At 48.0% G+C, this 21,250-nt stretch overlaps 1 protein-coding gene across 7 annotated transcripts in view; it reads left to right on the top strand.

The window, feature by feature from the left end:
- Slc20a2 (solute carrier family 20 member 2) overlaps positions 1-17,190 on the top strand; it is a 96,702-nt gene extending 79,512 nt beyond the window's left edge. For all 7 annotated transcript variants that reach the window (XM_063239925.1, XM_063239927.1, XM_063239926.1 and 4 more), the window contains 5 exons: positions 1,154-1,360; positions 2,381-2,972; positions 5,471-5,656; positions 7,182-7,266; positions 15,804-17,190. In XM_063239925.1, coding sequence (XP_063095995.1) covers positions 1,154-1,360; positions 2,381-2,972; positions 5,471-5,656; positions 7,182-7,266; positions 15,804-15,968 — 1,235 coding nt within the window. In that variant the 3' untranslated portion in view covers positions 15,969-17,190. The remainder of the gene's footprint in view (positions 1-1,153; positions 1,361-2,380; positions 2,973-5,470; positions 5,657-7,181; positions 7,267-15,803) is intronic.
- Positions 17,191-21,250: the final 4,060 nt, after the last annotated feature.

The raw sequence follows: 21,250 nt of genomic DNA, 5'->3' as shown, positions 1-21,250 counted from the left end.
GCTACCTGGATGGGCAAGGTAGATGGACTGCACCCCAACAGCTCAGTGAGACCCTGTCTCAGAATAAAAAGTAAAAAGGCATATGTTCAGTTTAGTGGTAGAACATCTCTGGATTGGATGAAGCAGACAGATTATAAATAGATACAGATAGATGAATGAATGAAAACACTCACACAGCCAGGTGATGGTACACTCCTGGATTCTACTTTACATGGGAGGCAGAGAGGCAGGAGGATGACTTCTTAAAAACTAAACCAAACAAAATAAAACAAGGGATTTTTAAAAAGTTATTTTAAAATTCAATAATGTTCTTTTAAAATGTGATATAACATTCTGCTGATTTATCATGCTGCTTGAAAATTATTCTGAACAAATTTCTAAGCTCTTACCTGTAGCACCAAAATGAAATAAACTAAATTCTTCAGGTATTTTCACAAATAATCCCTACTATCTATGTCTACCAGTGATTTTTTAATTAAATTTCTGTTATGATATATATACAATACAAAAACTGTGCATAAAAATCTCTGATTCTCAAGTGGTTTAAAATCTAGATGAGAAGAGAAAATACTTCTAGAGATTATAACAATGACAGAACCTTGATTTTTATCCAAGGTATTGCTGTTACTTGCTCCATTTTGTTGATGAGCAAACTGAGGCATAGTGATTTAAGTCACTGGCCCAAGGTCTCATAGCAGGTGCGGGGCCACGGTTCAAGTGCAGGCAGGGCAGCTCTGTGGCCCGTCCATGCCCTGGGTCACCAGTTTATACTTCAGATAACAAAAACAGTAGAAAGAGATGCACTGTGAACCTTCGAGACCAATGGGACTGACCGAAAGCCAAACAGACCTCCTGGGGAGCTGGCTGGTATGGGCAGCAGTGCCTTCTCCTGCTGGACCCACCTAGTGAGTGTCCAGACACGTGGGAGGGCGGGTGACTCATCTTGGGAGTGACCGATATTACCCACTTTCCTGATGTCTTTGGATGTGGTATCTTAAGCCCTAAATGCCCGTTTCTTTTTTCAGTGTAACTTTTTCTGTTCCCAAGGTAAGTATTAAAGTGTGAAGAGATACATTCCCTTCCGATTGGCAGTCATTTTCCAGTAATACTAGTATTCTTCCAAAATGTGCCCCTACTCCTCTTTCTTCTCCAGGAAAATTACAAAAAGAAGGTGCTTTATCACGAACCTCTGACGAAAGCCTCGGTAAAGTCCAGGAGGTAGAGTCCCCTGTCTTCACGGAGCTGCCAGGCACCAGGACCAGCGAGGACGACAGCACTGTCCCTCTCACAGGGCCACCTGGAGAGACGTCAGGGGCCGCAGAGGGCCCCTCCACAGGGAGCCACCCCCGGGCCACCTACGGTATGGCCCACTTGGACAGCAGGGTTTATGCATGGCGGGAGACATTTCTCAGGAGGGGACATGCCTTGGTCCCCCATTTTGTCTTGTGTCTTTATGGTGCTGGGGGTTGAGCCAGAGCCTCATGTGACCCAGGTATACTCTCTGTTGCCTGGAAACCTGGATGTGGCAGAGGCCTCAGGAAGCCATGCTATTGTCACCTGAGCAGGTTCCCTCTTGTCTTGTGGTTTTTGCCACGTAATGCGGGCAGCATCCCCTACTCCACAGGGGCTGTGGAGTTATTGGAGATCAGTTCTCTTGGCTCAGGGCTGCCTTCCCCAGGGGAGACCTGAGGAGAATGCTGAAGCTGGAGGGCAGGAGAATCTCTCACCGTGGGCCATCCTCAGCCTCTTGCCACCGGGACTTCGAGGAGAGGCCCTGGCCCCTGTCATCCCTAGGTGTAGACTTGTACTCTGCAAAAGTAAGCAAACTGGTGTTTGGGGCTTTTTTCCCAGTCCCAGAGCTGTGCACCATCAGTGTGCACCCTGTCACCAAGCCACGCCCCAGCCTCCAGACCAGCAGACCGATTCTGCCCTGGCTCCGAGGAGTATCCCCTAATGGTCCCAAATGACCTGTTGAGATACACCAGCATCTCTCTTTCTCTTCTGCATAGGGTTTTGCCTCATGGCAGGTTTTGCTAAAATAAATTCCTGAAAGCATCACCCTGGATTGCCTGGATTGACATCTAGAAATGGGCAGGAATGCAGTCATGCTTTCTGGAAGCTGCCTCACAGCAGACTGTAAACAGCATTCTGCCATGCTGTATTACTAGTTCCACCCCTTGGTTGTTTCTGTGGGTGGACTGATTGGTCAGTTTTAAGTTTCTGGCATGTCCTTTATTTATTTAATTTAGGAAATAAGTATATAGAAAAAATTTAAATCACCTGTGGGGCTCAGAGCCATGGAATGGTAGTGAAATTTCCCTCCAACATGTTTTCTGTTAGCACCTTGGGCAGTAACATGACTTTGCAAACTGCTTTTCAGGACGGGCACTGTCTATGACTCACAGCTCTGCTAAGTCCCCAGTCTCCAACGGCACCTTTGGCTTTGATGGCCACACGAGGAGTGACGGCCATGTGTACCACACAGTACACAAGGACTCGGGACTCTACAAAGACTTGCTGCACAAAATCCACATAGACAGGGGCTCTGAGGAGAAACCGGCCCAGGAGAGCAGCTACCGGCTACTGAGGCGCAACAACAGCTATACCTGCTACACCGCGGCCATTTGTGGCCTGCCCGTCCATGCCACCTTCAAGGCCGCCGATGTGTCCACGGCCCCCGAGGACAGTGAGAAGCTGGTGGGGGACACCGTGTCCTACTCTAAGAAGAGACTGCGCTATGACAGCTACTCCAGCTACTGTAATGCAGTGGCAGAAGCAGAGATTGAAGCAGAGGAGGGTGGCGTGGAAATGAAGCTGGCATCTGAGCTCACAGATCCGGCCCTGCCTCAAGAGGATCCTGCAGAGGAGGAAAAGGAAGAGAAGGACGCAGCTGAGGTCCACCTCCTGTTCCACTTCCTGCAGGTCCTCACTGCCTGCTTCGGGTCCTTTGCTCATGGTGGCAATGACGTGAGGTGAGGAGGCTCATGGGTTCAATGAGTGTGAAGCAGGGGCTGGTGGGTGCCAGGACAGATGCTCCTGGAGTGGGCACAGTTGGTGACACACATGCCATACACTGGGCAGCTGGAAAGGCCACAGAGGACATGAGAGGCAGGCGAGGGCAGGGTGTGCTGAGCGGGTCGGGAGTGGTGAGGACCTGAGCCCAGAGTATGGCGGAAAGAGGGACCTCGGGGGGAAGGCCAGGGCAGCACAGGCCTGGGTCACTGAGAAGAACAAGACACCCAAGGGAGGAGGCAGAGCCCATGCAGGCTGCAGGTCCCCAAGGCCTGCAGTGCACATGGCCAGGCGGACACAGGAAGGACATTTGTATCAGCGGAACAGTGCTCGCACCCGCAAGCCCTGGGCCAGAGGCTAAGGCAGGACGGGCACTCAAGGGCAGAAGCTGGGACCAGTCCAGGCAGCACCACATAGACATGGAGTGGGAGCATCACACTGGGAAGAGCGAGTGCTTCAGAGCTTAATAGCCCGTTGGACTCTATGGGGGACCCATTAGGAGCCCACGGAAGCTGTCCAAGAAGAGGCATGACACGTGACCTTGGGAGGGGCCATGGCGCTGGGCCCCCGGATTTGGGACAGATTGGCTGAGTGTGGAAGCACTGAAGCAGCAGGCTTGTCTGCTGTTTTGCTGCTCAAGAAGGAGCTGGCTGCGCCCGGCAAGGTGGCTCAAGCCCACGCCCAGAGCCCTGTGGAGTCCAAGGGCTGCAGCCACTGTGGGCCACACTCACAAGGAGGCCAGGCAGGTGTGCAAGGCACACGGAGGGTGGCGCGGGCAGGAGACCCAGGAGTGGAAGCTGCAAGAGGAGAACTGGGGTGTCCAGGCCAGGCCCTGGGCTATGGGAAGTGCTGTGGCAGGACTATGGGAAGTGGTGGGGAGTGCTAAGGACTTTGTGGAAGCTGACAGCATCCATCAAGCTAGAAGCTGATACTGGTGCCCCTCTAAGTCTATTCATTTATAGGCTTTTGACTTGTTACTAAAAGTGACTCTCAAAATTGCAAGCAAAATGTTTAACATCCAGCCGCTCACTCAGTCGGCAAATGTTTACTGAGCACACACTGCTGTCGTGTGGTCCCTTTAGGAGTGGCTTGCCAGCAGAACATTCCAGGTCCTTCTTGCCTTGAACAGGAATCAGATGAGATGAGCCAAAAACAGTGCCAGAACTTGATTTGAAAAGTGAGGAGTAACGAGGTAAGGGAGAAACCAGCCCTGCAGAGCAAACTTGGGCCGAACAAGAGAGCAGAGCAAACACAGAAGTGCACCCTGGTCTGGAAAAGTAGAGCGGGCTGCCGTGCAGTCGCTGTGGCAGCTCCTGCTGACATCTGTCCTTTTCATCTGCGTCTTTCAGAGCCCGTGAGCAGGATCTCGTGAGTGGTGTGGCTCAGCACTCGGATCCTCTGATTGACTCTGCTCCTTCCTGGCCCGCTGTGCCACACCCTGCTTCCCCTTCACCGCTGTGTGGGGTGAGGGTATGGCACTCAGACCATCGGTGTGACAGCAGGGCTCCAGCTGCCCAGGTCCCCAGCTGCAGCGGAGAGACACTCAGGGCTCCCCTATGATGGCTGCCGCCCTGGTTAGGATCCCTGGGCAGGTGGAGTGACAGAGCCCACCCTGCAGAGCCCACCCTAACCAGAGCAGCAGCAGTCATAGAAGGACTGCAGACTGGAGAGGAAAATGAGAGAGCTAGAACTTGCTGGGTTATTTCTGTGACTTTTCCAGGACTTTTGACTGAATTAATAAATAACAAACCCATTTAGTTGGTGTCTGTTGAAAATGCTGGCTCGGACTCGAAGAATTGGAATCCTGTGCACTGTGGGTGGGAACGCAAAACACTGACCACTGTGGAAGATAATGTGGAGGGTCCTCAGAAATGAAAACCATAAGTACCATTTGCTCCAGCCGTCCTCCTGCACACCCATTCCAAAGGGCTAAAAGCAGGGTCTCAAAAACTCTGTATCCACCATGGTGGGGGCGGCTGTCCTTATGCCAGAGACTGCAACAGCGGGGTACAGTGAAGATGAATAACAGACGTGGGGAAGGGTTACACAATGGCATGCAGCTAGCTTTTCAAAAAGGAAGGAAACTCTGGGCCACGCCACATCCCTGATTCACCTAAAGTGCTCATCGTGCTGAGCACAGACAGACAGTGCTTCTGATTCTCCCGCCTGAGCCATCTGAAGGAGGCCAAGGTACCAGGCAAAAGACAGAGGGGAGGCCAGGAGGGCCTCGGGGAGGTGGCCATCGAGTACAGAGGTTCAGATTCCAGATGAAAAAGTTCTGCAACCTTCTCCACAGCAGCATAAAGATGTTAACACTACCAAGCCGTACCAGGAAAAAGGGCTAAGACACTTAAATGCTGAGCTTTGCTCCTGACTGCAGTAAAATGGTCCCAGGGCTAAAGATGCTGTGTGGTGGCCAGGTAGTGGGGATGTGTGTGACCGGTCTTTTTCTTTCCAGCAATGCCATCGGGCCCCTGGTAGCTCTGTGGCTGATTTACGAGCAGGGTGCAGTCATGCAGGAAGCAGCCACACCAGTCTGGCTGCTCTTCTATGGAGGAGTTGGAATCTGCACAGGTCTCTGGGTCTGGGGCAGGAGAGTGATCCAGACCATGGGGAAGGACCTCACCCCCATCACCCCATCCAGGTAGGCGGAGGGCACCGGGAGGTCAGGCCAGGGTGCAGCACTCACCTGCAGGGGTGCGGGTGGGCGGAGCATGCATCTCCAGGGCCCCAGGGTAACGCAGAGGACAGGAGAAGTGGAGCAGAGCCAGGGAGAGGCCCATTGCGGCCTCTCTCAGGGTTCTCCAGCCCCTCCCCCACCTCGGTAAGGTGCTGCAGACCCCACCTAGCTTCTATGTTTGTTCCTGCTCACACAGCTGAGATAATTGGCAGAAAAAGAGAGAAGTTAAGCCGAGCAAGGTGGCACAGGTCTATAATCTCAGCACTCCAGGAGGCCGAGGCAAGAGGATTGCAAGTTTGAGGCCAGCTTGCACAACTCAGTGACCTAGCAAGACCCTACCTCAAAATTCAAAGAACAAGGGCTGGAGATGCAGCTCAGGGTGGTCCTGGGTTCAGTTCTCAGGACCAAAGAGAGACAGCAGGCAACAATGAGGATTGTTTTGGCTCAGGTGAAAGGTTCTGCTCAGTTGGCCTTGGCCATTCAGGCAGCCATGAGTGGCAGAACACAGGTGCTTCTCCACAGCCAGGAGGCAGGAGCATGGGGAGGCCAGGGGCTGGGTCCCAGGCTCCACTCGAGGTTAGCTGCCTCCAGTGGCCCTGGCTCTGGAGTCCCAGCAACTCTGGAAACTGCAGTAGGTGATCAAGGCCAGCCTGGTCAACTCAGCAAGACCTTGTCTCAAAATTGTAAGAATATTTTACTGGGGATGTAGACCAGTGATTCCTGGGTTCATTCCCTTCTCTGTCTGTCTATCTGTCTGTCTGTCTGTCTCTCTCTCTTTCTTTGTCTCTGTTTCTTTGTCTGTTTCTTTGTCTCTGTCTCTTTGTCTCTGTCTCTATCTATCACACACACACACACACACACACACACACACACACACACACACAGATCCTTCACACCCACTCTGCTGCTGGTATCTTCCCCTAGGCCAGTCACATGGGCAGCTGTGTCCATTGTTTGGGGAGTTTTGTATGTGATCCTTCTGCTGGCCATTGGGCACATTAGGTATTAAATAACAAACTTAAAACAGAACTTTCAGGACCTCCCAACTAAAATACAAAAGTACCTATTTTGGAAAATCTTGATTTCTTCCCCATCTTGTTAAAACTTTGGAAGTGTCCATTTCCTTTTTATTCAGTTTTCCCCCTCCTTGAAATTCATTTTAACAAAAGACTGATTTGAAGCAAAATTAATCACCTGAGAAAAATTCATCTTTTTATAATCACACATTGTAAAAATGAGTGCATAGCTTTTCCCATTCATTAAAAGGAGCACGTCATGATGGCAGGAGCTTGTGCCCCAGCTGCCTGCAGAGTGTGATTTTGGACTCAGGGACAGCGAGTGACCGGGTGACGGGCGGTACTGGTTTGGCCATGCTATGACTCACTGCGGCCTGTGTCTATCAGGCCCAGCGTCTCGGGAGGGACTGGGCGTGCACAGTGTTGGGGCGGTGCAGAGTGGCCATAATGCATCTTCCTGTGTCCTCCTGCAGCGGCTTCACGATCGAGCTGGCCTCAGCCTTCACAGTGGTCATCGCCTCCAACATCGGGCTGCCCATCAGCACGACACACTGCAAGGTAGGTGGGTGAAAACGCTGTGCTTTCCATGTGGCTGCTTCGAGAGAAGTGTCCAGGGCACCAGGGGCAGGTGTGGCGTTGGTCCCCCTCCCCCTGAAGGTCCTTGGGGCCGACCATACCCAACAGTGTTCTCAGGTGCCAGCACCGGGCCTCCACGTGTGCGTGTGTGTGTGTGCCATTAGTTCTTGGGGTCTGTGCCGTCTCACTCCCCAGGCCTGGAGTTTGCACTGAGGTCACACAAGCCCCACCCTCCACATTGTCTGGTGGCAGTGCTCAGCTCTGGCGCTTTGGTGAGGGAGGGGACCAAACACAGGGTTTCAGCTTGTCCTTTCAGTGATGTTTAGAGCAATGATGTTGCCTGGGAGTGGATCCTGGTGGACGGGTAACTGCTGCCAGGATCCGCTGCACACACAGCGATGGCGTTGGAGTAGGAGGGGCTGCATGACTTTGGATTGCAGGGCTTCAAAGCCAGCTTGAATAAAGCTGGGGAGGAAGTCCGGTGTTGGGTGTCGTTCAGTGCCTCGTGCACACGGAAATGCTCCACATCCTCAGAAAGCAAAGACAACATCCGAGAGCCACACTCACTAGCCCCCACTGTGCTGAGCCACTGTCGCAGACACAGCGGAGTTCACAGCCACAGGTGGGCATGTTCACTGCAGCCCCCCAGCCTCCAGCATTGTGCTGGATGAAAGATCAGAGCCCTCTGAATGCTAGATATCTGGGCCAGCAGGGCTAACACACAGCAACAGGGTCAACCTCTTGGGAAACCAGGGTCATGGCTCTCCTGCCTCCTTTGCTACCATATATGGGAAAACGTCAGTTATCACTAGTGCTTGCAGAGAGGATGCGGTGGGCCTGGCGCTGCTTTCTGCAAACAAGACACCTGCTTTCCACCGAGGCTCTGCAACACTGTCAGTTATCCCCAGTGTGCAGAGGAGAAAAACTGAGGCTGCAGAATTAGGTCACTTTCCAGAGGTCCTGCAGCTAGCGTGTGACAGGAGTGGCCTCAGGTTGTTCTCGTCCAGGATACTCCTGTTGTCACCGAGATAGCCTCGCCACAGTCACACCAAGTCATATTTGCTGCACTGGAGCGAGTGCCCTGGGATACTAATTCAGGTCAGTGTCACGGGAACCTTTGGGGTGAGAGCCAGTGCTCCCCGAGGCCAGCTTGCGGGAGATGGCAGATGTCCATGGTCCTAGGAGCTGCTACAGAGATATGGCCCGAACTCTGCTGTCTAGGAGGGAGGAAGGGGTGGAGGGGACCCAGATCACTCCCACTCAACGGTGGAAACTGTTTGCATTTGGGTTATTAAAATGATCCCAAAGGGACTGGGCTGCAGCTCAGGGGACAGTGCTTGCCTTGCATGGTGAAGCAGTGGATTCCTTCCCTGGCACCACAAAAAGTAAAATAAAACCACCTAGGACACACTCACGGAAGCATTTCAAGCAGTACAAAGTGCGAAGAACACAAAGTGCCCTCCACCCTAACCACCACACCAGGCAAACTCAGAAGAGAAATGATGCTTTTTAATTAGTCTTTTCATGGAAAAGGCTTTTAACTCTCCTGAAGAGACAGCTTTGGTCACCTCTGTAATGATTAATCATACTCTCTGGTGGGACCCTACGCTGTGGGCTGATGCCACAGACATGGACTTTGGACACACAGAGTCCTATAGCATGTGGCGTGGAGCCCTGGCATCACCCCGGAGGACAGGATGCTGGGGGCCACTGCGGCCAACTCATGTTTCCTCTCCATGTAACAGGACCTATTGCCACACATGGAGGCATCAAGAGTGGGGGTGCGGGAGCAGGGCCAGCTTGGACGTCCACATACATCCTAACCCAATCACAGTAGATTTGCAGAATATTCCTCTTGTGATTGACTTTTAAGTTTATCATTCATCAGAAGGAGAGTAGAGGTTGGGAAATAGGAAACATGGAAACTATTTAAAATGAGCTTCCAGTGTGCCTAGATAGGTTTCATTGGTTTATATTCCCTGCTGAATGCACAGAGCTAAGCGTGTAGTTTAAATTTTGTCCTACTCTGTTTTGATGCCAGTGCTAGCTGAATGTATAATATGAAAAATGACAACTAAAAAAAGTATTATCACATTTTATTCCAGAAGCACCTGTAGGACAGTGCGCTTTGATTACCAGCTTTGCGCTCCCAAGTCATACCCCTCTGTTCTGTACTTTGTGTCAGAGAGCAGTGTGTTAGATTGTCATGGGTTAAGGCTTCTGATTAAGTTCAATCCTTTACTAAAGAATGGAAACCAGCCTTGATAGCAAAAGGAGCCTCAGACGTGTGTTTACACACACATCTTGCTAGTGGTTCATTTCTGTTAGCCTGGATCTGCTTTTTGTCATCAGCCCTAATTGGAAGCACCCAGTGACAGCTGAGGACCAGCGCCCATCCACGGGCCCTTCAATTGGGGCTCGAGCTCGCATCTTCCATTCTGTATCTAGCGAGGCTGCCCGTATTCTTCTGTGAATTTCATCAGTCTCTGTTGATGATGTATATGGTTCCACCTAGCTTTCCACGTGGAACTACGTGTAGGAAACATGGAGTTTAAAACAGAACGATCTCTTCTAATCTTTTTCACTCATGCTGTCTGATTCCCATGCTTGTAGTAACACTGTTGCTGTTTGTTCCTGACCAGGGCTTTGAGCAGCAATTCACACTCAGGCCATCAGAGGGAAGTCCAGGTAGAGCGAGGAACCCCGATTTCTGCAGCGAGAGCCAGCATTGGCATGGAAGCCTGACGCTCCGCAGCTTCCATGTGCCAGATTACTTTTATTTATTATTATTATTTTATAGAATAAAATAAAGTCAAAGCTGTTAGCCAAGCTTGCCATGAATGAAGTAGAGAAAGGCTAGCATATGTAAACAATATATTTGAGGCAGAATATAATACATATGTTTTGGATTTTTACCTGTCATGTTTGATGTCAGGTGTCAAAAACATTTGTAAAAATTAAATCATAAATTCAGGGGACCATGATAAGTATCTATAAATTTTTAAAAGCAGAAGTTACGTTTTCCACAGACATGGAAATGAAGTTAGAAACTTAAGATTTGAAAGAAGTATGCATCACCTTTGAGTTTTTAATGCTCTCGTGCTGGCTGTCAGTAGCTTCCAGGGCTGAGTGTGGGCATGCTGAGCCACATGCCTGATTCTTGGTTCTGTCTTGGAATGGAGCTTGCTAAGTTGCTCAAGCTGGCCTTGAACTCAGGATCCTCTGGCACTGTCCTCCAGTGAGCTGGGACTGCAAGTGCGTGCCACCCTCCACGCCAGCTCTTCAGTGGTCTTTTCACATTTAATCAGGGAGTTCCAAAGAATATGATGATCACTTTCTTGAAAATTAATAAAGACTGATGGTGTCTATATGTATATCTGTCTGTGGATACACATAGCAAAACCTGTAGCAGTCAACGTTGTGATAAAATGAAAATTCATATCTCTAAAAACCTTAATTGGGATTTAAAAGGTAATTCATACCTTTAAAAACCTCAAAGGGAAAATAAGCAAATAATCAAATTAGGGTTTTACAAAGCATTCAGAACAATAAAAACTAAGGAAATTTAAGGATAAAAGAAATCTGAAAGTAAAATAAATTTTAAAACAGCGAAGGACAGTGATTAAAAATATATGCAGTTACATCAAAAAAAAAGAGGAATTAAGAAAGACATGCTGTGAACAGACACAGAGGAAGTTTTTGTCTTTTACTCTTACCAAGACCAGATCTTGGTGGTAGCCCAAGCTGGCCTCCCACTGTGGGCTCGTGAGAGCTTCCTGCCTCTGAGTAGCCTTCACTGCAGGTACCACCTGAGCCAGGCTTGAGCTGTTTACATTACCAAAGAAACTACACAGCTATAAGCCCCGGGTTTGAGAGTATCTGTGAAATGAATTCTTTTCTGCAAAAATATGGATGACAGAGAAATACCACCTGGCATGAGTTTCAGGTTGAATGAGGAGAATAATCCATGGATGGGGTGGTCATGTTGCATGGGGCAGGTATGCTAGCGCCACCAGCTTGTCCATGTGGAAACAGCTGCCGTGATAACAGTACAATCTGTGTGTTCTGTCAGTAGGAAAAATGGAAAACCTGACCAGAGCAATAAAGGAAATTATCCAGAAGCCAGATCGACAGGGTACATCTGACACCTATTCTAGATTAACTCATTAGTCTTTTCCATTTGAAAAACATAATTCTCACTTTATTTAAACATTTCCACAGTGTAGGTGGAAAACAGCAAAACAAAGTGGAAATTCTCCAGTTCATTCCACAGGGCAGACACAGAACAGCTTCATACCAAAACCAAATTTAAAATATCCCAAACAATAAAAGGCGTATTTACCTATGAATGTGTATATAAAACTTTAATGTATCAGCAGGACCATATAGATCCTCCTAAATTACTGTTCACCCAGTCGGTGGCCACACAGGCCTGGCTTCACAGGACCTCGACAGATGACCCAAGATGGACAATGGACGTTGTCAGATGTGGTATGCTTTAGACCCATTCTAGATGGTGATCCCAGGGACCCATACCCAGAAAGACACTAGATAATCCTCACATCTTCAGACACTGGAGGAAAAATGACCAAATCCAAGACAAAATGTAAAAAACTGTCACCAATCAGAAAATGGCATAAAAATGTTTCAGTATCCTAGTTACAGCAAAAAAGAGAATCCTCGTAACAATTATGTTACAAGATAGACACACAAGGCCCTGAACTTCGCTGAGAAGTATAAACAAGGAGCTGATTAGGAGATTTACTATTGGATAAGATAGGAAAACTAGGTTTTGTAGCAATTCCAGTTCTCCCCAATACAGTATACCCCTGGCACAATATTTCTTAGAACTTAACAAAACGAGATTATTTTGGTAGAATAAATTATCAAGAATACAAAATGATCTAGAAAGAAAAGTGATGAGAAGAAACTAGCATACTTCATAGAGTATAAAAAGTTAAAAGGTACTATAGAGATAGAGGGCAGGCTCTCTTCTCTCCCCTCTTCACTGTTTTTAATTTACTCAACCCATTACTTCCTAGCTCCTGACCGTTTCCATAGTGACTCGTGAGTGAAGAGTCTGTCTGGGTGATGGGAACAGTGGAGACAGTGGTGGTGGAGATCACATGGCCTTGATAGTGTGCGCCACGCTGCTGCCGTGCCTAGGTGAAAACATGACAGTGGTGACTGTTGTCAGCTTTGCACCGCAGGGAAAGCACAATAAAGGAAGAATAACTGATTTTGGCTGACCGCTTCAGCAGATCAGGCCCGTGGCTCAGGCGCTGCTGTCTCCCTCCAGGTTGGGCCGAGCAGTGGGCAGGGGGGTTGTGGCACGGTCGCGTGGCCGCCTCAAGGCAAACAGGAGGCAAGAAGAGAGCAAGCCCAGGACAAGTTGCAGTCTTCAGTGTCCTGCCTGTGACCACGCCACTATGCCTCGGCAGCAGGCGGGCACATCCGTCACAGTGCATGCGTCTCACAGGCACTGCCCTTCCAGCACATTCCAGATCAAAACCGAAACTGCATGTCTTACACAGTAATAAGGCAGTGGGTACTGTATAAGAACAGTTAGGAGCCGGGAGATGTAAATCTGTCAAATGTGAGCATTTATTTTGAGGAAGAAAAATGCTCCTCGTTAGTAGGTGGTGGGGAAAAAAAATGCATCCAGTAAATGACATCAGATAGTTGACTATCAGTCTACGCAATCAAAATTAGACCCCAGGTCTCCAAAGTTCTAATGATTTAGAAATACTCCTAAATTGAGGGTAAAATAGAATTTTGTGTTAGAAAATTTAGAATTATGTACATGACATATATGCAAGCTAAGGCTAAATTACAGAAGAAAACCAGATTTTATTGCACAAAATTAGAAACTCAAAAGTGAAACAAAGCAAGATCCTAGACTAACATTTATATTAGATACCACTGAGATGGTATCATTCACTAATGATCACTTGTAAACATATGTTTAATTCCAATAACATAAATGAACAAAATACAGAAAGACAGTTTTTATATGTTAAAAACTAGGGGGAACGGAACTGGATGAATAAAAAATTCAGCCTTAGCTTATACTTAAAAATACCCGAAATGGGTAAAGGCAGTATCTCAGTGGTGGGATGCTTCACTGTGCCCAGGCTCTGGGTTCCATGCCTGGCACCACTACATAAGTAAGGATATGCAAATTAAGACATGATGCGCCTTTTACTGATTGGTTAGCAAGATCATTATAGGAGACTTAGGGCATGCAGAAATTCACACATTATGGATGACATTATATAGGCACATTGTGTTATGATACTAAGACACACTGAGAAAAATGAGCTGTCCCTCTTTATCCGTGTGAGAAATAGGACATTGGTAAGTACCCATTTTGCTGCCATCATAATACTGAATTGATTACTTAACCTTTAGCAGAAAGGAAAAAGATTTGATGAGAAGCAAAATACTAAAATGTCTCTCACAAACTGTAGCAAGACGTTAAAATTAGTGAATTTGGGTTGAGCATATATGGAAATTGTTGTACATTTTGTTTCAAGTTATATAAAAATGATCTAGATTGGATAAGTATATGTAACTGTTCCCTGAGATGCATGTAATTATTATGTGTCACAAACATATACTAAATACATTGTTTAAAGGCTCCTTTTCACTTTGTGTTTCAGGGGACATTAATTTTAAGTCTGAATATAAGCCCTATGAGTGAATGCATTAAAGATGGAACTCATGTTGATAGTGAGGACTCAGAGGCACCCTGAAATTAAAGCACATCACCATGGCACGCAGCCTTCATAAAGGCTGTGCCGCCCCCTAAGGAAAGGCCAGAAAGGGGTGTGTGCACATGGCAGTGGCAGCATTGGGTGCCCTCGTCCTTCCTACACAAATGCTGGCCATCACAGGTCCATATTACTTGGCTCTTCTGGGACAGGCAGAAGGTGCAGAGCAGTCTGAGTCCCCCAGCAGAGCCTGGGCTCGTGCGTGGCAGCTCCACACAAGACAGCAAGAACTTGCTCTCACAGGCTAATCACTGTGGACTTGATCTTTTTTTATTTTCAACAGAAAAAAAAGTAAGAAATAATAATAGAAGTTTCAAAACAGGCTACTAGGAGAATAACAATTATATTGCACACTGCTGTCTTCATAGCAGTTGTTCATAGCACAAGATACAGACAGGAAGCATTGTCCATAAAAATTACTGGCACAAAACCTTCCCGTCAAGGAACCAAGAGAAACCAGTTCGGTAATTGTCTTAACTGCCTTGTGTTTTATAAATATATATGTATATATATATATATATATTTTTTTTTCTTTTCCCTTCCTTTCCCTTTCCCATCAGTTGTTCTATTCTTTTGAGCAGTTTCTTCCCGAGTCACAATATCTGTTGTACATTTGGGATCTTGTTTACTCTTTTGGATTCTCACATTAGTGAAAATACAACATTTACACATGTGGGTCTGGTTTATTTCACTTACAAGTATGGACTTAGATTGCATCCATTTAGTTATAATAGTCTCAAGTCTGTCTTTTTATGGCTGAGTAGTAGTCAATTATATTTTTTTTAAAAAACCACATCTTTTTTATCCATTCCTCACTTGATGGGCATTTTGGTGGTTTGCAAAATGTAGTTATTACAAGTTGTGCTGCTATAAACATGGGTGCACATATATACTGGGGTATGATGTTTTTAATTCTTCTAGGAAAATACCCAAAAGGGTAATAGCTGGGTTGAATGGAACTTCTAATCTTGGTTGTTTAATTTCTTGAAAGACTTGGTGATTTTTATTGTTTTGTTTTGGGGTTTTTTTGGCACGGGGGAATTGAACTCACAACCACACACTTGGCAGGCAGGTGCTGAAGTTGCCAGTCATCTTGGTGTGGGTCAGAGGGCTGGATGCTGCCATTCTTTGGTATTCAGTTTGCTTCTATATGAAACTGATGTTGGGTTTTATTTTTCTGTTGTTATGCTGCTGATGCTTTAGGTCACCTATTTGAATCTCACTGGTCACTGCTAATTCTTAAGTAGTTGGAGATCACAAGAAACAAAGCGTATCTCATGGAGTTCTTCAGACTCCAGCTCACACAAGGGAGGGGGCACCTTACCCAGCCCTCGGCTCAAGGTGGTGTGGGCATTGTTTGCCTGTTGCAGTCATTTTCAAGATAAAATTACATTGTTTTTCCTTTTTAAAATTAAAAAAACCACATCAGTGAGCTGGAAGTTTTTAGAAAAATACGTGGATCATTATTGATGTTCTGACATTCACGTGTCTGACTGGCATTTCATGATTTATTGTGGACAGTGCAGAACAGTGGTGAAAAAGTATATCAGAACTGTATATTGAATAGAATAACCCTTAATCACATACACAATCTAAAACTTTTTAAAACAAACTTTATAAGAATGGCAGTTTTATAACATTTATTTGGGTGCTCAGCCTGTTGCTGTCATCGCCTGTAGATTTTGGGCCTCACCTTTAAACCTCTGCCAGCCTTATTTTTACTTGAAACCGTCTGTGCCCCCGCAGGTGGGCTCAGTGGTGGCCGTGGGCTGGATCCGCTCCCGCAAGGCCGTGGACTGGCGCCTCTTCCGGAACATCTTCGTGGCATGGTTCGTGACTGTCCCCGTGGCCGGGCTGTTTAGCGCTGCTATTATGGCTCTGCTTATGTACGGGGTCCTTCCGCACGTGTGATCATCTCCCAACCAGCGAGCTGCTAAAGAGTCGTCCTGCGCAAGTGTGCGTCACACGCCTGCCTTGCGGGCCGCTGCCCCCCAGGCCACAGCGGTGGCAGCAGAGCTCACAGAACTGCTGTACATAGTACTGTGTACTACACTGCTCTTGAGGTGATACAAGGTGGCACAGTCACTTATAGATTACATATACATTGTGCACATAGCATAGGTAGCGTGTCAAATATACTCAAAATGGGAGAGGAGATTACTGCCTAGAATTCAGTATTAATGAATCATGTACATAATGATTTCAGTGGCAAATGTTAAGGCTACAAAGGAAAGTGTGGGTTGGAAACAGTTTTTTTACAACTATTTTCCCTTTTTAATGTACACAAGATGAGCGAGATACACAAACAGACTTGGGCAATTATGCATAGGGGCAGCTTTTGGCACTGGGACGAGGTCACCAGTGCTTTCAGAGGGAAGTGTGTTCAGATGCTGTGTATTACTATTGTATAATAGATAATAGTTGCTTTTGTAAATACAGTACTTAAAATTGTAATTTTTTTTTTAATGGTGTGGTTCCCTTATACCTTTTGAGCAGAGAATTTTGGAAAGTACCAAAGAAGCAGGGGAATAGTTTGCCAGTGTTATGCCTCATTTCATCCGTCTCCCTTCCTAAGTTCACCCCCGATGCCTGGGGAGCAGGACCAGCCGTGCCTCACAGCTGTGTCACCCTGGGTCCCCTGCCTCGTCCCACGGCAGTGCCATGCTGCCACACCCAGATCCCCTCAGCCCCCCCCCCCCCGTGGCCTTATATTGTCACCAGCGTGGAGAAGGTACTGGTGGAAGGATGCGTGAGAAGCACTACAAAGCAAGTCCAGTTGCGTTCCTACCTGTCCTGCCCTGCAGCCCACAACACAGAATTCTTGTCTCAGACACTAAAGTCGGCGAGGCTTTTGATGCACTTTGACATGGCAGAAGTCTGGAGCTCAGGGAATATTGGACAGCGCACTGGGTTTGAGGGTTTCCTGAGGCCTTTGCATCCTGACGCGCTTCTGTAGCCCACTGGATTCTTCCCTTCTGATAGGGACAGGGAAGAAGTCTGACTAATGTTAGAGCCTCAAACTATGGAAATGCTGCTAAAATTTTTATATTGACAAACATTTTCTTGGTACTTCATTGTGATTTTTCATTAATCAACCATATTAAATTTATAATTTAAAAAATGCCCCTCATAAGTTTGCCTCTGAAGTCTTTTTTATATATCTTCATGTTTTTCTTTCAATTTCCACAAAAGTGAAAGCTATGGGGAAATGGAACTCAAAACCACACTGAGACAGATTCCACCCCGTCAGAAAAGCTCTCATCAAGAATATAAAACCCGGTACGGATAAAAAGGAAAAAGACCAAAAAAAAAGAATACAAAACCAGTAAATATTGGCTTTTGGGGGGGTGCGGGGGCCTAATGAAACCCCTGCGTCACTGTTGGAGGAAAGATAATCAGCCACTGTGGGCTTTGCTGCAGGCTCCTTAAACCCTAAAGGCAGAGCCCCTGAGTGACCCCGGCTGTGGGCCACTCCTTGGTACACAGAAGGTTCAGAGCCGCCCGCACACCTAAAACATCCACATGCAGTGGGCTCAAATCCTGTTGTCTGCAAGAAAATAGATGGATTTAGAGATCTTCATGTCCAGGGAAATCAGCCTGATTCAGAACGCTGAGTATCACATCTTCTCCTCAGTATGTGGAATCCAAAACCGACTACAAGGAGGGAGGAGCTTATTAGAAGGAGGCAGTGGAGTGGGAGCCTAGAAACCACCTCCAGGCCATGGGGCGGCCAGGCAGCGAGACCCCTGAAGGAAAAGTCTAAACTGCAGGGTCCGCCCGGGCTGCAGCCCGAGGGACAGCTGTCACCTCTCCCAGACCTCCGAAGGGGAGGGGACGGGAGGCCGCCTGGGTGCTATTGGAAATCAGCGATGCCCTCTAGTGCACGTCTTGAGGATTTGCATTTCTGAGCAGCCATATACACACATTTGTTCACTTTCACAGGGCAACTTTTAAAACAAGGCTTTCCCACTCCCCCTAAGTGACAATTGTTAAGTTGCAGAATTCTGAAGAACATTTTAAAAACCACCCCATAGTTCACAAAGTGTTGAGTGTAAAGATGGATGGAATCAGGATTTTACTCAATTATAAAGCAAGGCCCGAAAAGGGAGCTTTCTGAGGATTTTTGCAGAGTCCTGCTGCATCTGTCCAGGCTTACCGCTGGAGGGCAGCTTCCTAGGTCTGCAACCTGACCTCAGGTTGTAGAAGGTGACCCTGGGCCACAAAACCGCTGTCAGCTCCATTTTCACATGGGGACCGCGAGGCTGGCTCAGCATCCTGAGGACTCAGTGGCCAGGGGTGTGTGTGGAAAAGGACCATTCCAGGGCTTGGCCCAAGACAAGCTTCGTAAACGTGTCCTGCTTCCCCGGGGAAGGAAGTGGCTGCTCACCACCTGTTGTTTATGCCTCCCTTCAGGAGGGATGCTCCTAGGACAGCGTGAAATCAGGTGAAGAAAAGGAATAAAACGTAAACCAGATGCCATAAAAGATAACACTGAGGCGTTTCCAGGAACATGGATGCACCCTGAAACCATCCTCTTCAGTGAAGTACACTGGACACATATGTGTAAATATCCTATTGTTTCCTGGTGTGAGAAAGCAAAAGTGTAAATAAGGACCAAAATGTAAAACAGATTTGGGCAGCAGGAAGAAAATGTTCAAATGGGAAAGGGAAGGGGAAGGGAGGAGGAAAGGAAGGTACAAGAAAGCAAAGGAAAAGAATGGAAGCAAGACTGTGTGTTTAAGGAAGGGAGAAGAATCAGACAAACAGTGAATCAAGATCTGTGGTGCAAATTTCTGGTGATGACTGTGATCATGAGGTGTATCTAACGTGTACCAGGAAAATTAGCTTAAAAACAAACAAACAAATATGAAAAAACAGAGCTGAGAAACACCAGAGTGGGCTACCTGCCTGCTCAGTGGAGACTGAGAGCAGAAGCCTTGGAGAAAGCTGCCAAGCAGTTCATAATAAACTGTCATCTCTTCAACGTCTTCACAACACATCATCCTTTATTATTATTTTAAAAATGTAAAATAAGGGACTTGGGATTTAGTTCAGCCGCATAAGCGCCTGCACTTCTGCGGTCCCACTTGGCTTTCTCCACAACTAAAGCTGCTCCAAGCTTAGGGGGAAACCAGTGGTTTAAAAAATGAACTTTATAATAAAGATTTTTAAATTTTAGGCATCTGGGAGGAAGGTGTGGAGAAGGGACACGGTGAAGGTGACTAACACTTAGAAAGCAGTCCTGCAAGGCAGGGAGAGGCTGACTGTCTCTCCACAGGAAACCCAGGAATCAAGAGGACTGCAGAGGTCCACGCCAGGGACAGCAGTGTGGCAAGAGCAGTGCCACTTCAGCAGCAGAGGGGTTCCAGTCACTAGACTGCAGAATGTCCTTTCCTTTCCCAAGGCAGAGGCTGAATTAGAAATGGAGGCCAAAAGCAGAGGCCTGAGGGCCTCAGAGCAGGAAGCAGGGGGCCACGACCCCAATGGTTGCCAGGTCCTGTGCCACTGATGGGAGGCGTCACCTTACAAAACGTTAGTTTTATCATGCAAGAAATGCTAGGAATTATCTGTGCATCTGATCTCACAGAGAACTAGGACTATGCGGAGCAGGCCCACTTGCATTCATTCTGCAAACGGTAGGGGAGCCCAGTACTGCAGTCAGGTGGGGGCAGAGAGAGGGCAGTCTGAGGGCGGGGTGGGTGCCCTGAACCGGGGCAGTGCAGCCGGCTGTCCAGAAAATGGATCAGCAGCTGCTAAGAAGCCAGGGAGACAGGCGGTTGAAGGTAAAGGCTGGGAGCTCTCGCTGCTCCTGGGTGGAGACCAGCTCTAAGGGAAGGGGACCAGGGCTCCTCAGCCCATCCTGATCCCGGGATTGGCAGAGGGCGCCTCGTGCTCCCAAGAGCCAGGAGCGGGCGGAGCAGGCGGTCGGTACTCCCACTGTGTCCCACGAACACCACACCCAGCGGAAGCGAGGGCAAGGCTAGATGTGAACGCCACCTCCATGCAGGGGAACAGCAGCCCTCGGGCGGGCGCGCAGAGGGAGTCCGCAGTGGTGTCCAGGCCACGCCTGGCGAGGAGGAGGTGGCGACAATGACGGTGCCGGCACCAAGTGTACTCTACAATCTGCGCAACCAGGCCAAGCGGGTTAGGCCCAGCAGAGCTCGGCTGCCACCCCAGCGCGCAGCACCGATGACCTCTGGCAGTCACTCGCTGCCCAGAGGCGTCCGCTGCGGGACAGGACTCCGTCTTCCCCGACCCTCCGCCCGGCGCCCCCAGGGGTCCTCCTCTCCCCAGTCACCTGCGAGAAACGCGCCCAAAGTCTAGTGGCTCGTGGGGGCAGTCCCCTCCTACATTCACGAGCACTACCGCAGCTCCCTCTCCTTCTGCTATTGAGCATCCCTTCACGTTTTCTTAAAAAACGGCGTTCCATTATCTCGTCCCCTTCCCACTGCCCCATCGGTCACTACTGTCTCTGCGGCGGGACCCTAAGAAGCACCTGGGGGCCTGCGCCAAGTCGGAGCGCAAGGGCACTGCGCATGCGCACACCGCAGCACCTGCTTTAGGGCTGCCGAGCAGGGCAGGATGCAAGCCCAGGATGGTTAAATAAATTACGTCCCATTTATACCAAGGCATTAAATAAAAAATGCATGCAAATATATGAACAAAAAGAACTCCAGTGTTAAAAGTATGTGACAACCACAAGATGCACTATACCACTGGACATATAGTTTATTTATGAAATCACTAATAACATGGAAACATCTGCAAGGACACAGACCAACCTGTGAGGGGCACTTAAGGGATGGGGACTGCAAAGAGGAACTGGGGACTTTCATCTTTAATTTGCTCCTAAACTGTCTGAATTTGCTAAAACTCCAATATATATCTTGTGTTTTACAAGAGATTTTCAGAAGCTGAAAAGCCGTCAGGGATTAAGGAGTCTGATTTCTTTCCTAAACCAGTACTTTCTTCTCTGGTCGTCATGTTTTTAGATCTACTGCTCAGAAATGTTTCCCAAGCCCTTGAGGAGCCATAGATGCCTCCTTCCCCTGCCCTGACCCTTTCCTACCCACACACTTCCCTTTCCTCTTTCCCCTAACTGTTCTGGTCCCTCTGCCCCGCTATTTTACCCACTCACAACTCCACTTTTTTTTTTTTTTTTTTTTTTTTTTTTTTAGCCAGGGTCTTGCTAC

Source organism: Cavia porcellus, unplaced genomic scaffold (genome assembly GCF_034190915.1).
Source record: "Cavia porcellus strain 051 isolate PalLab524CR breed Dunkin Hartley unplaced genomic scaffold, mCavPor4.1 scaffold_29, whole genome shotgun sequence".
NCBI lineage: Eukaryota > Metazoa > Chordata > Mammalia > Rodentia > Caviidae > Cavia > Cavia porcellus.
This window is presented reverse-complemented; position numbering and strand designations above follow the sequence as displayed.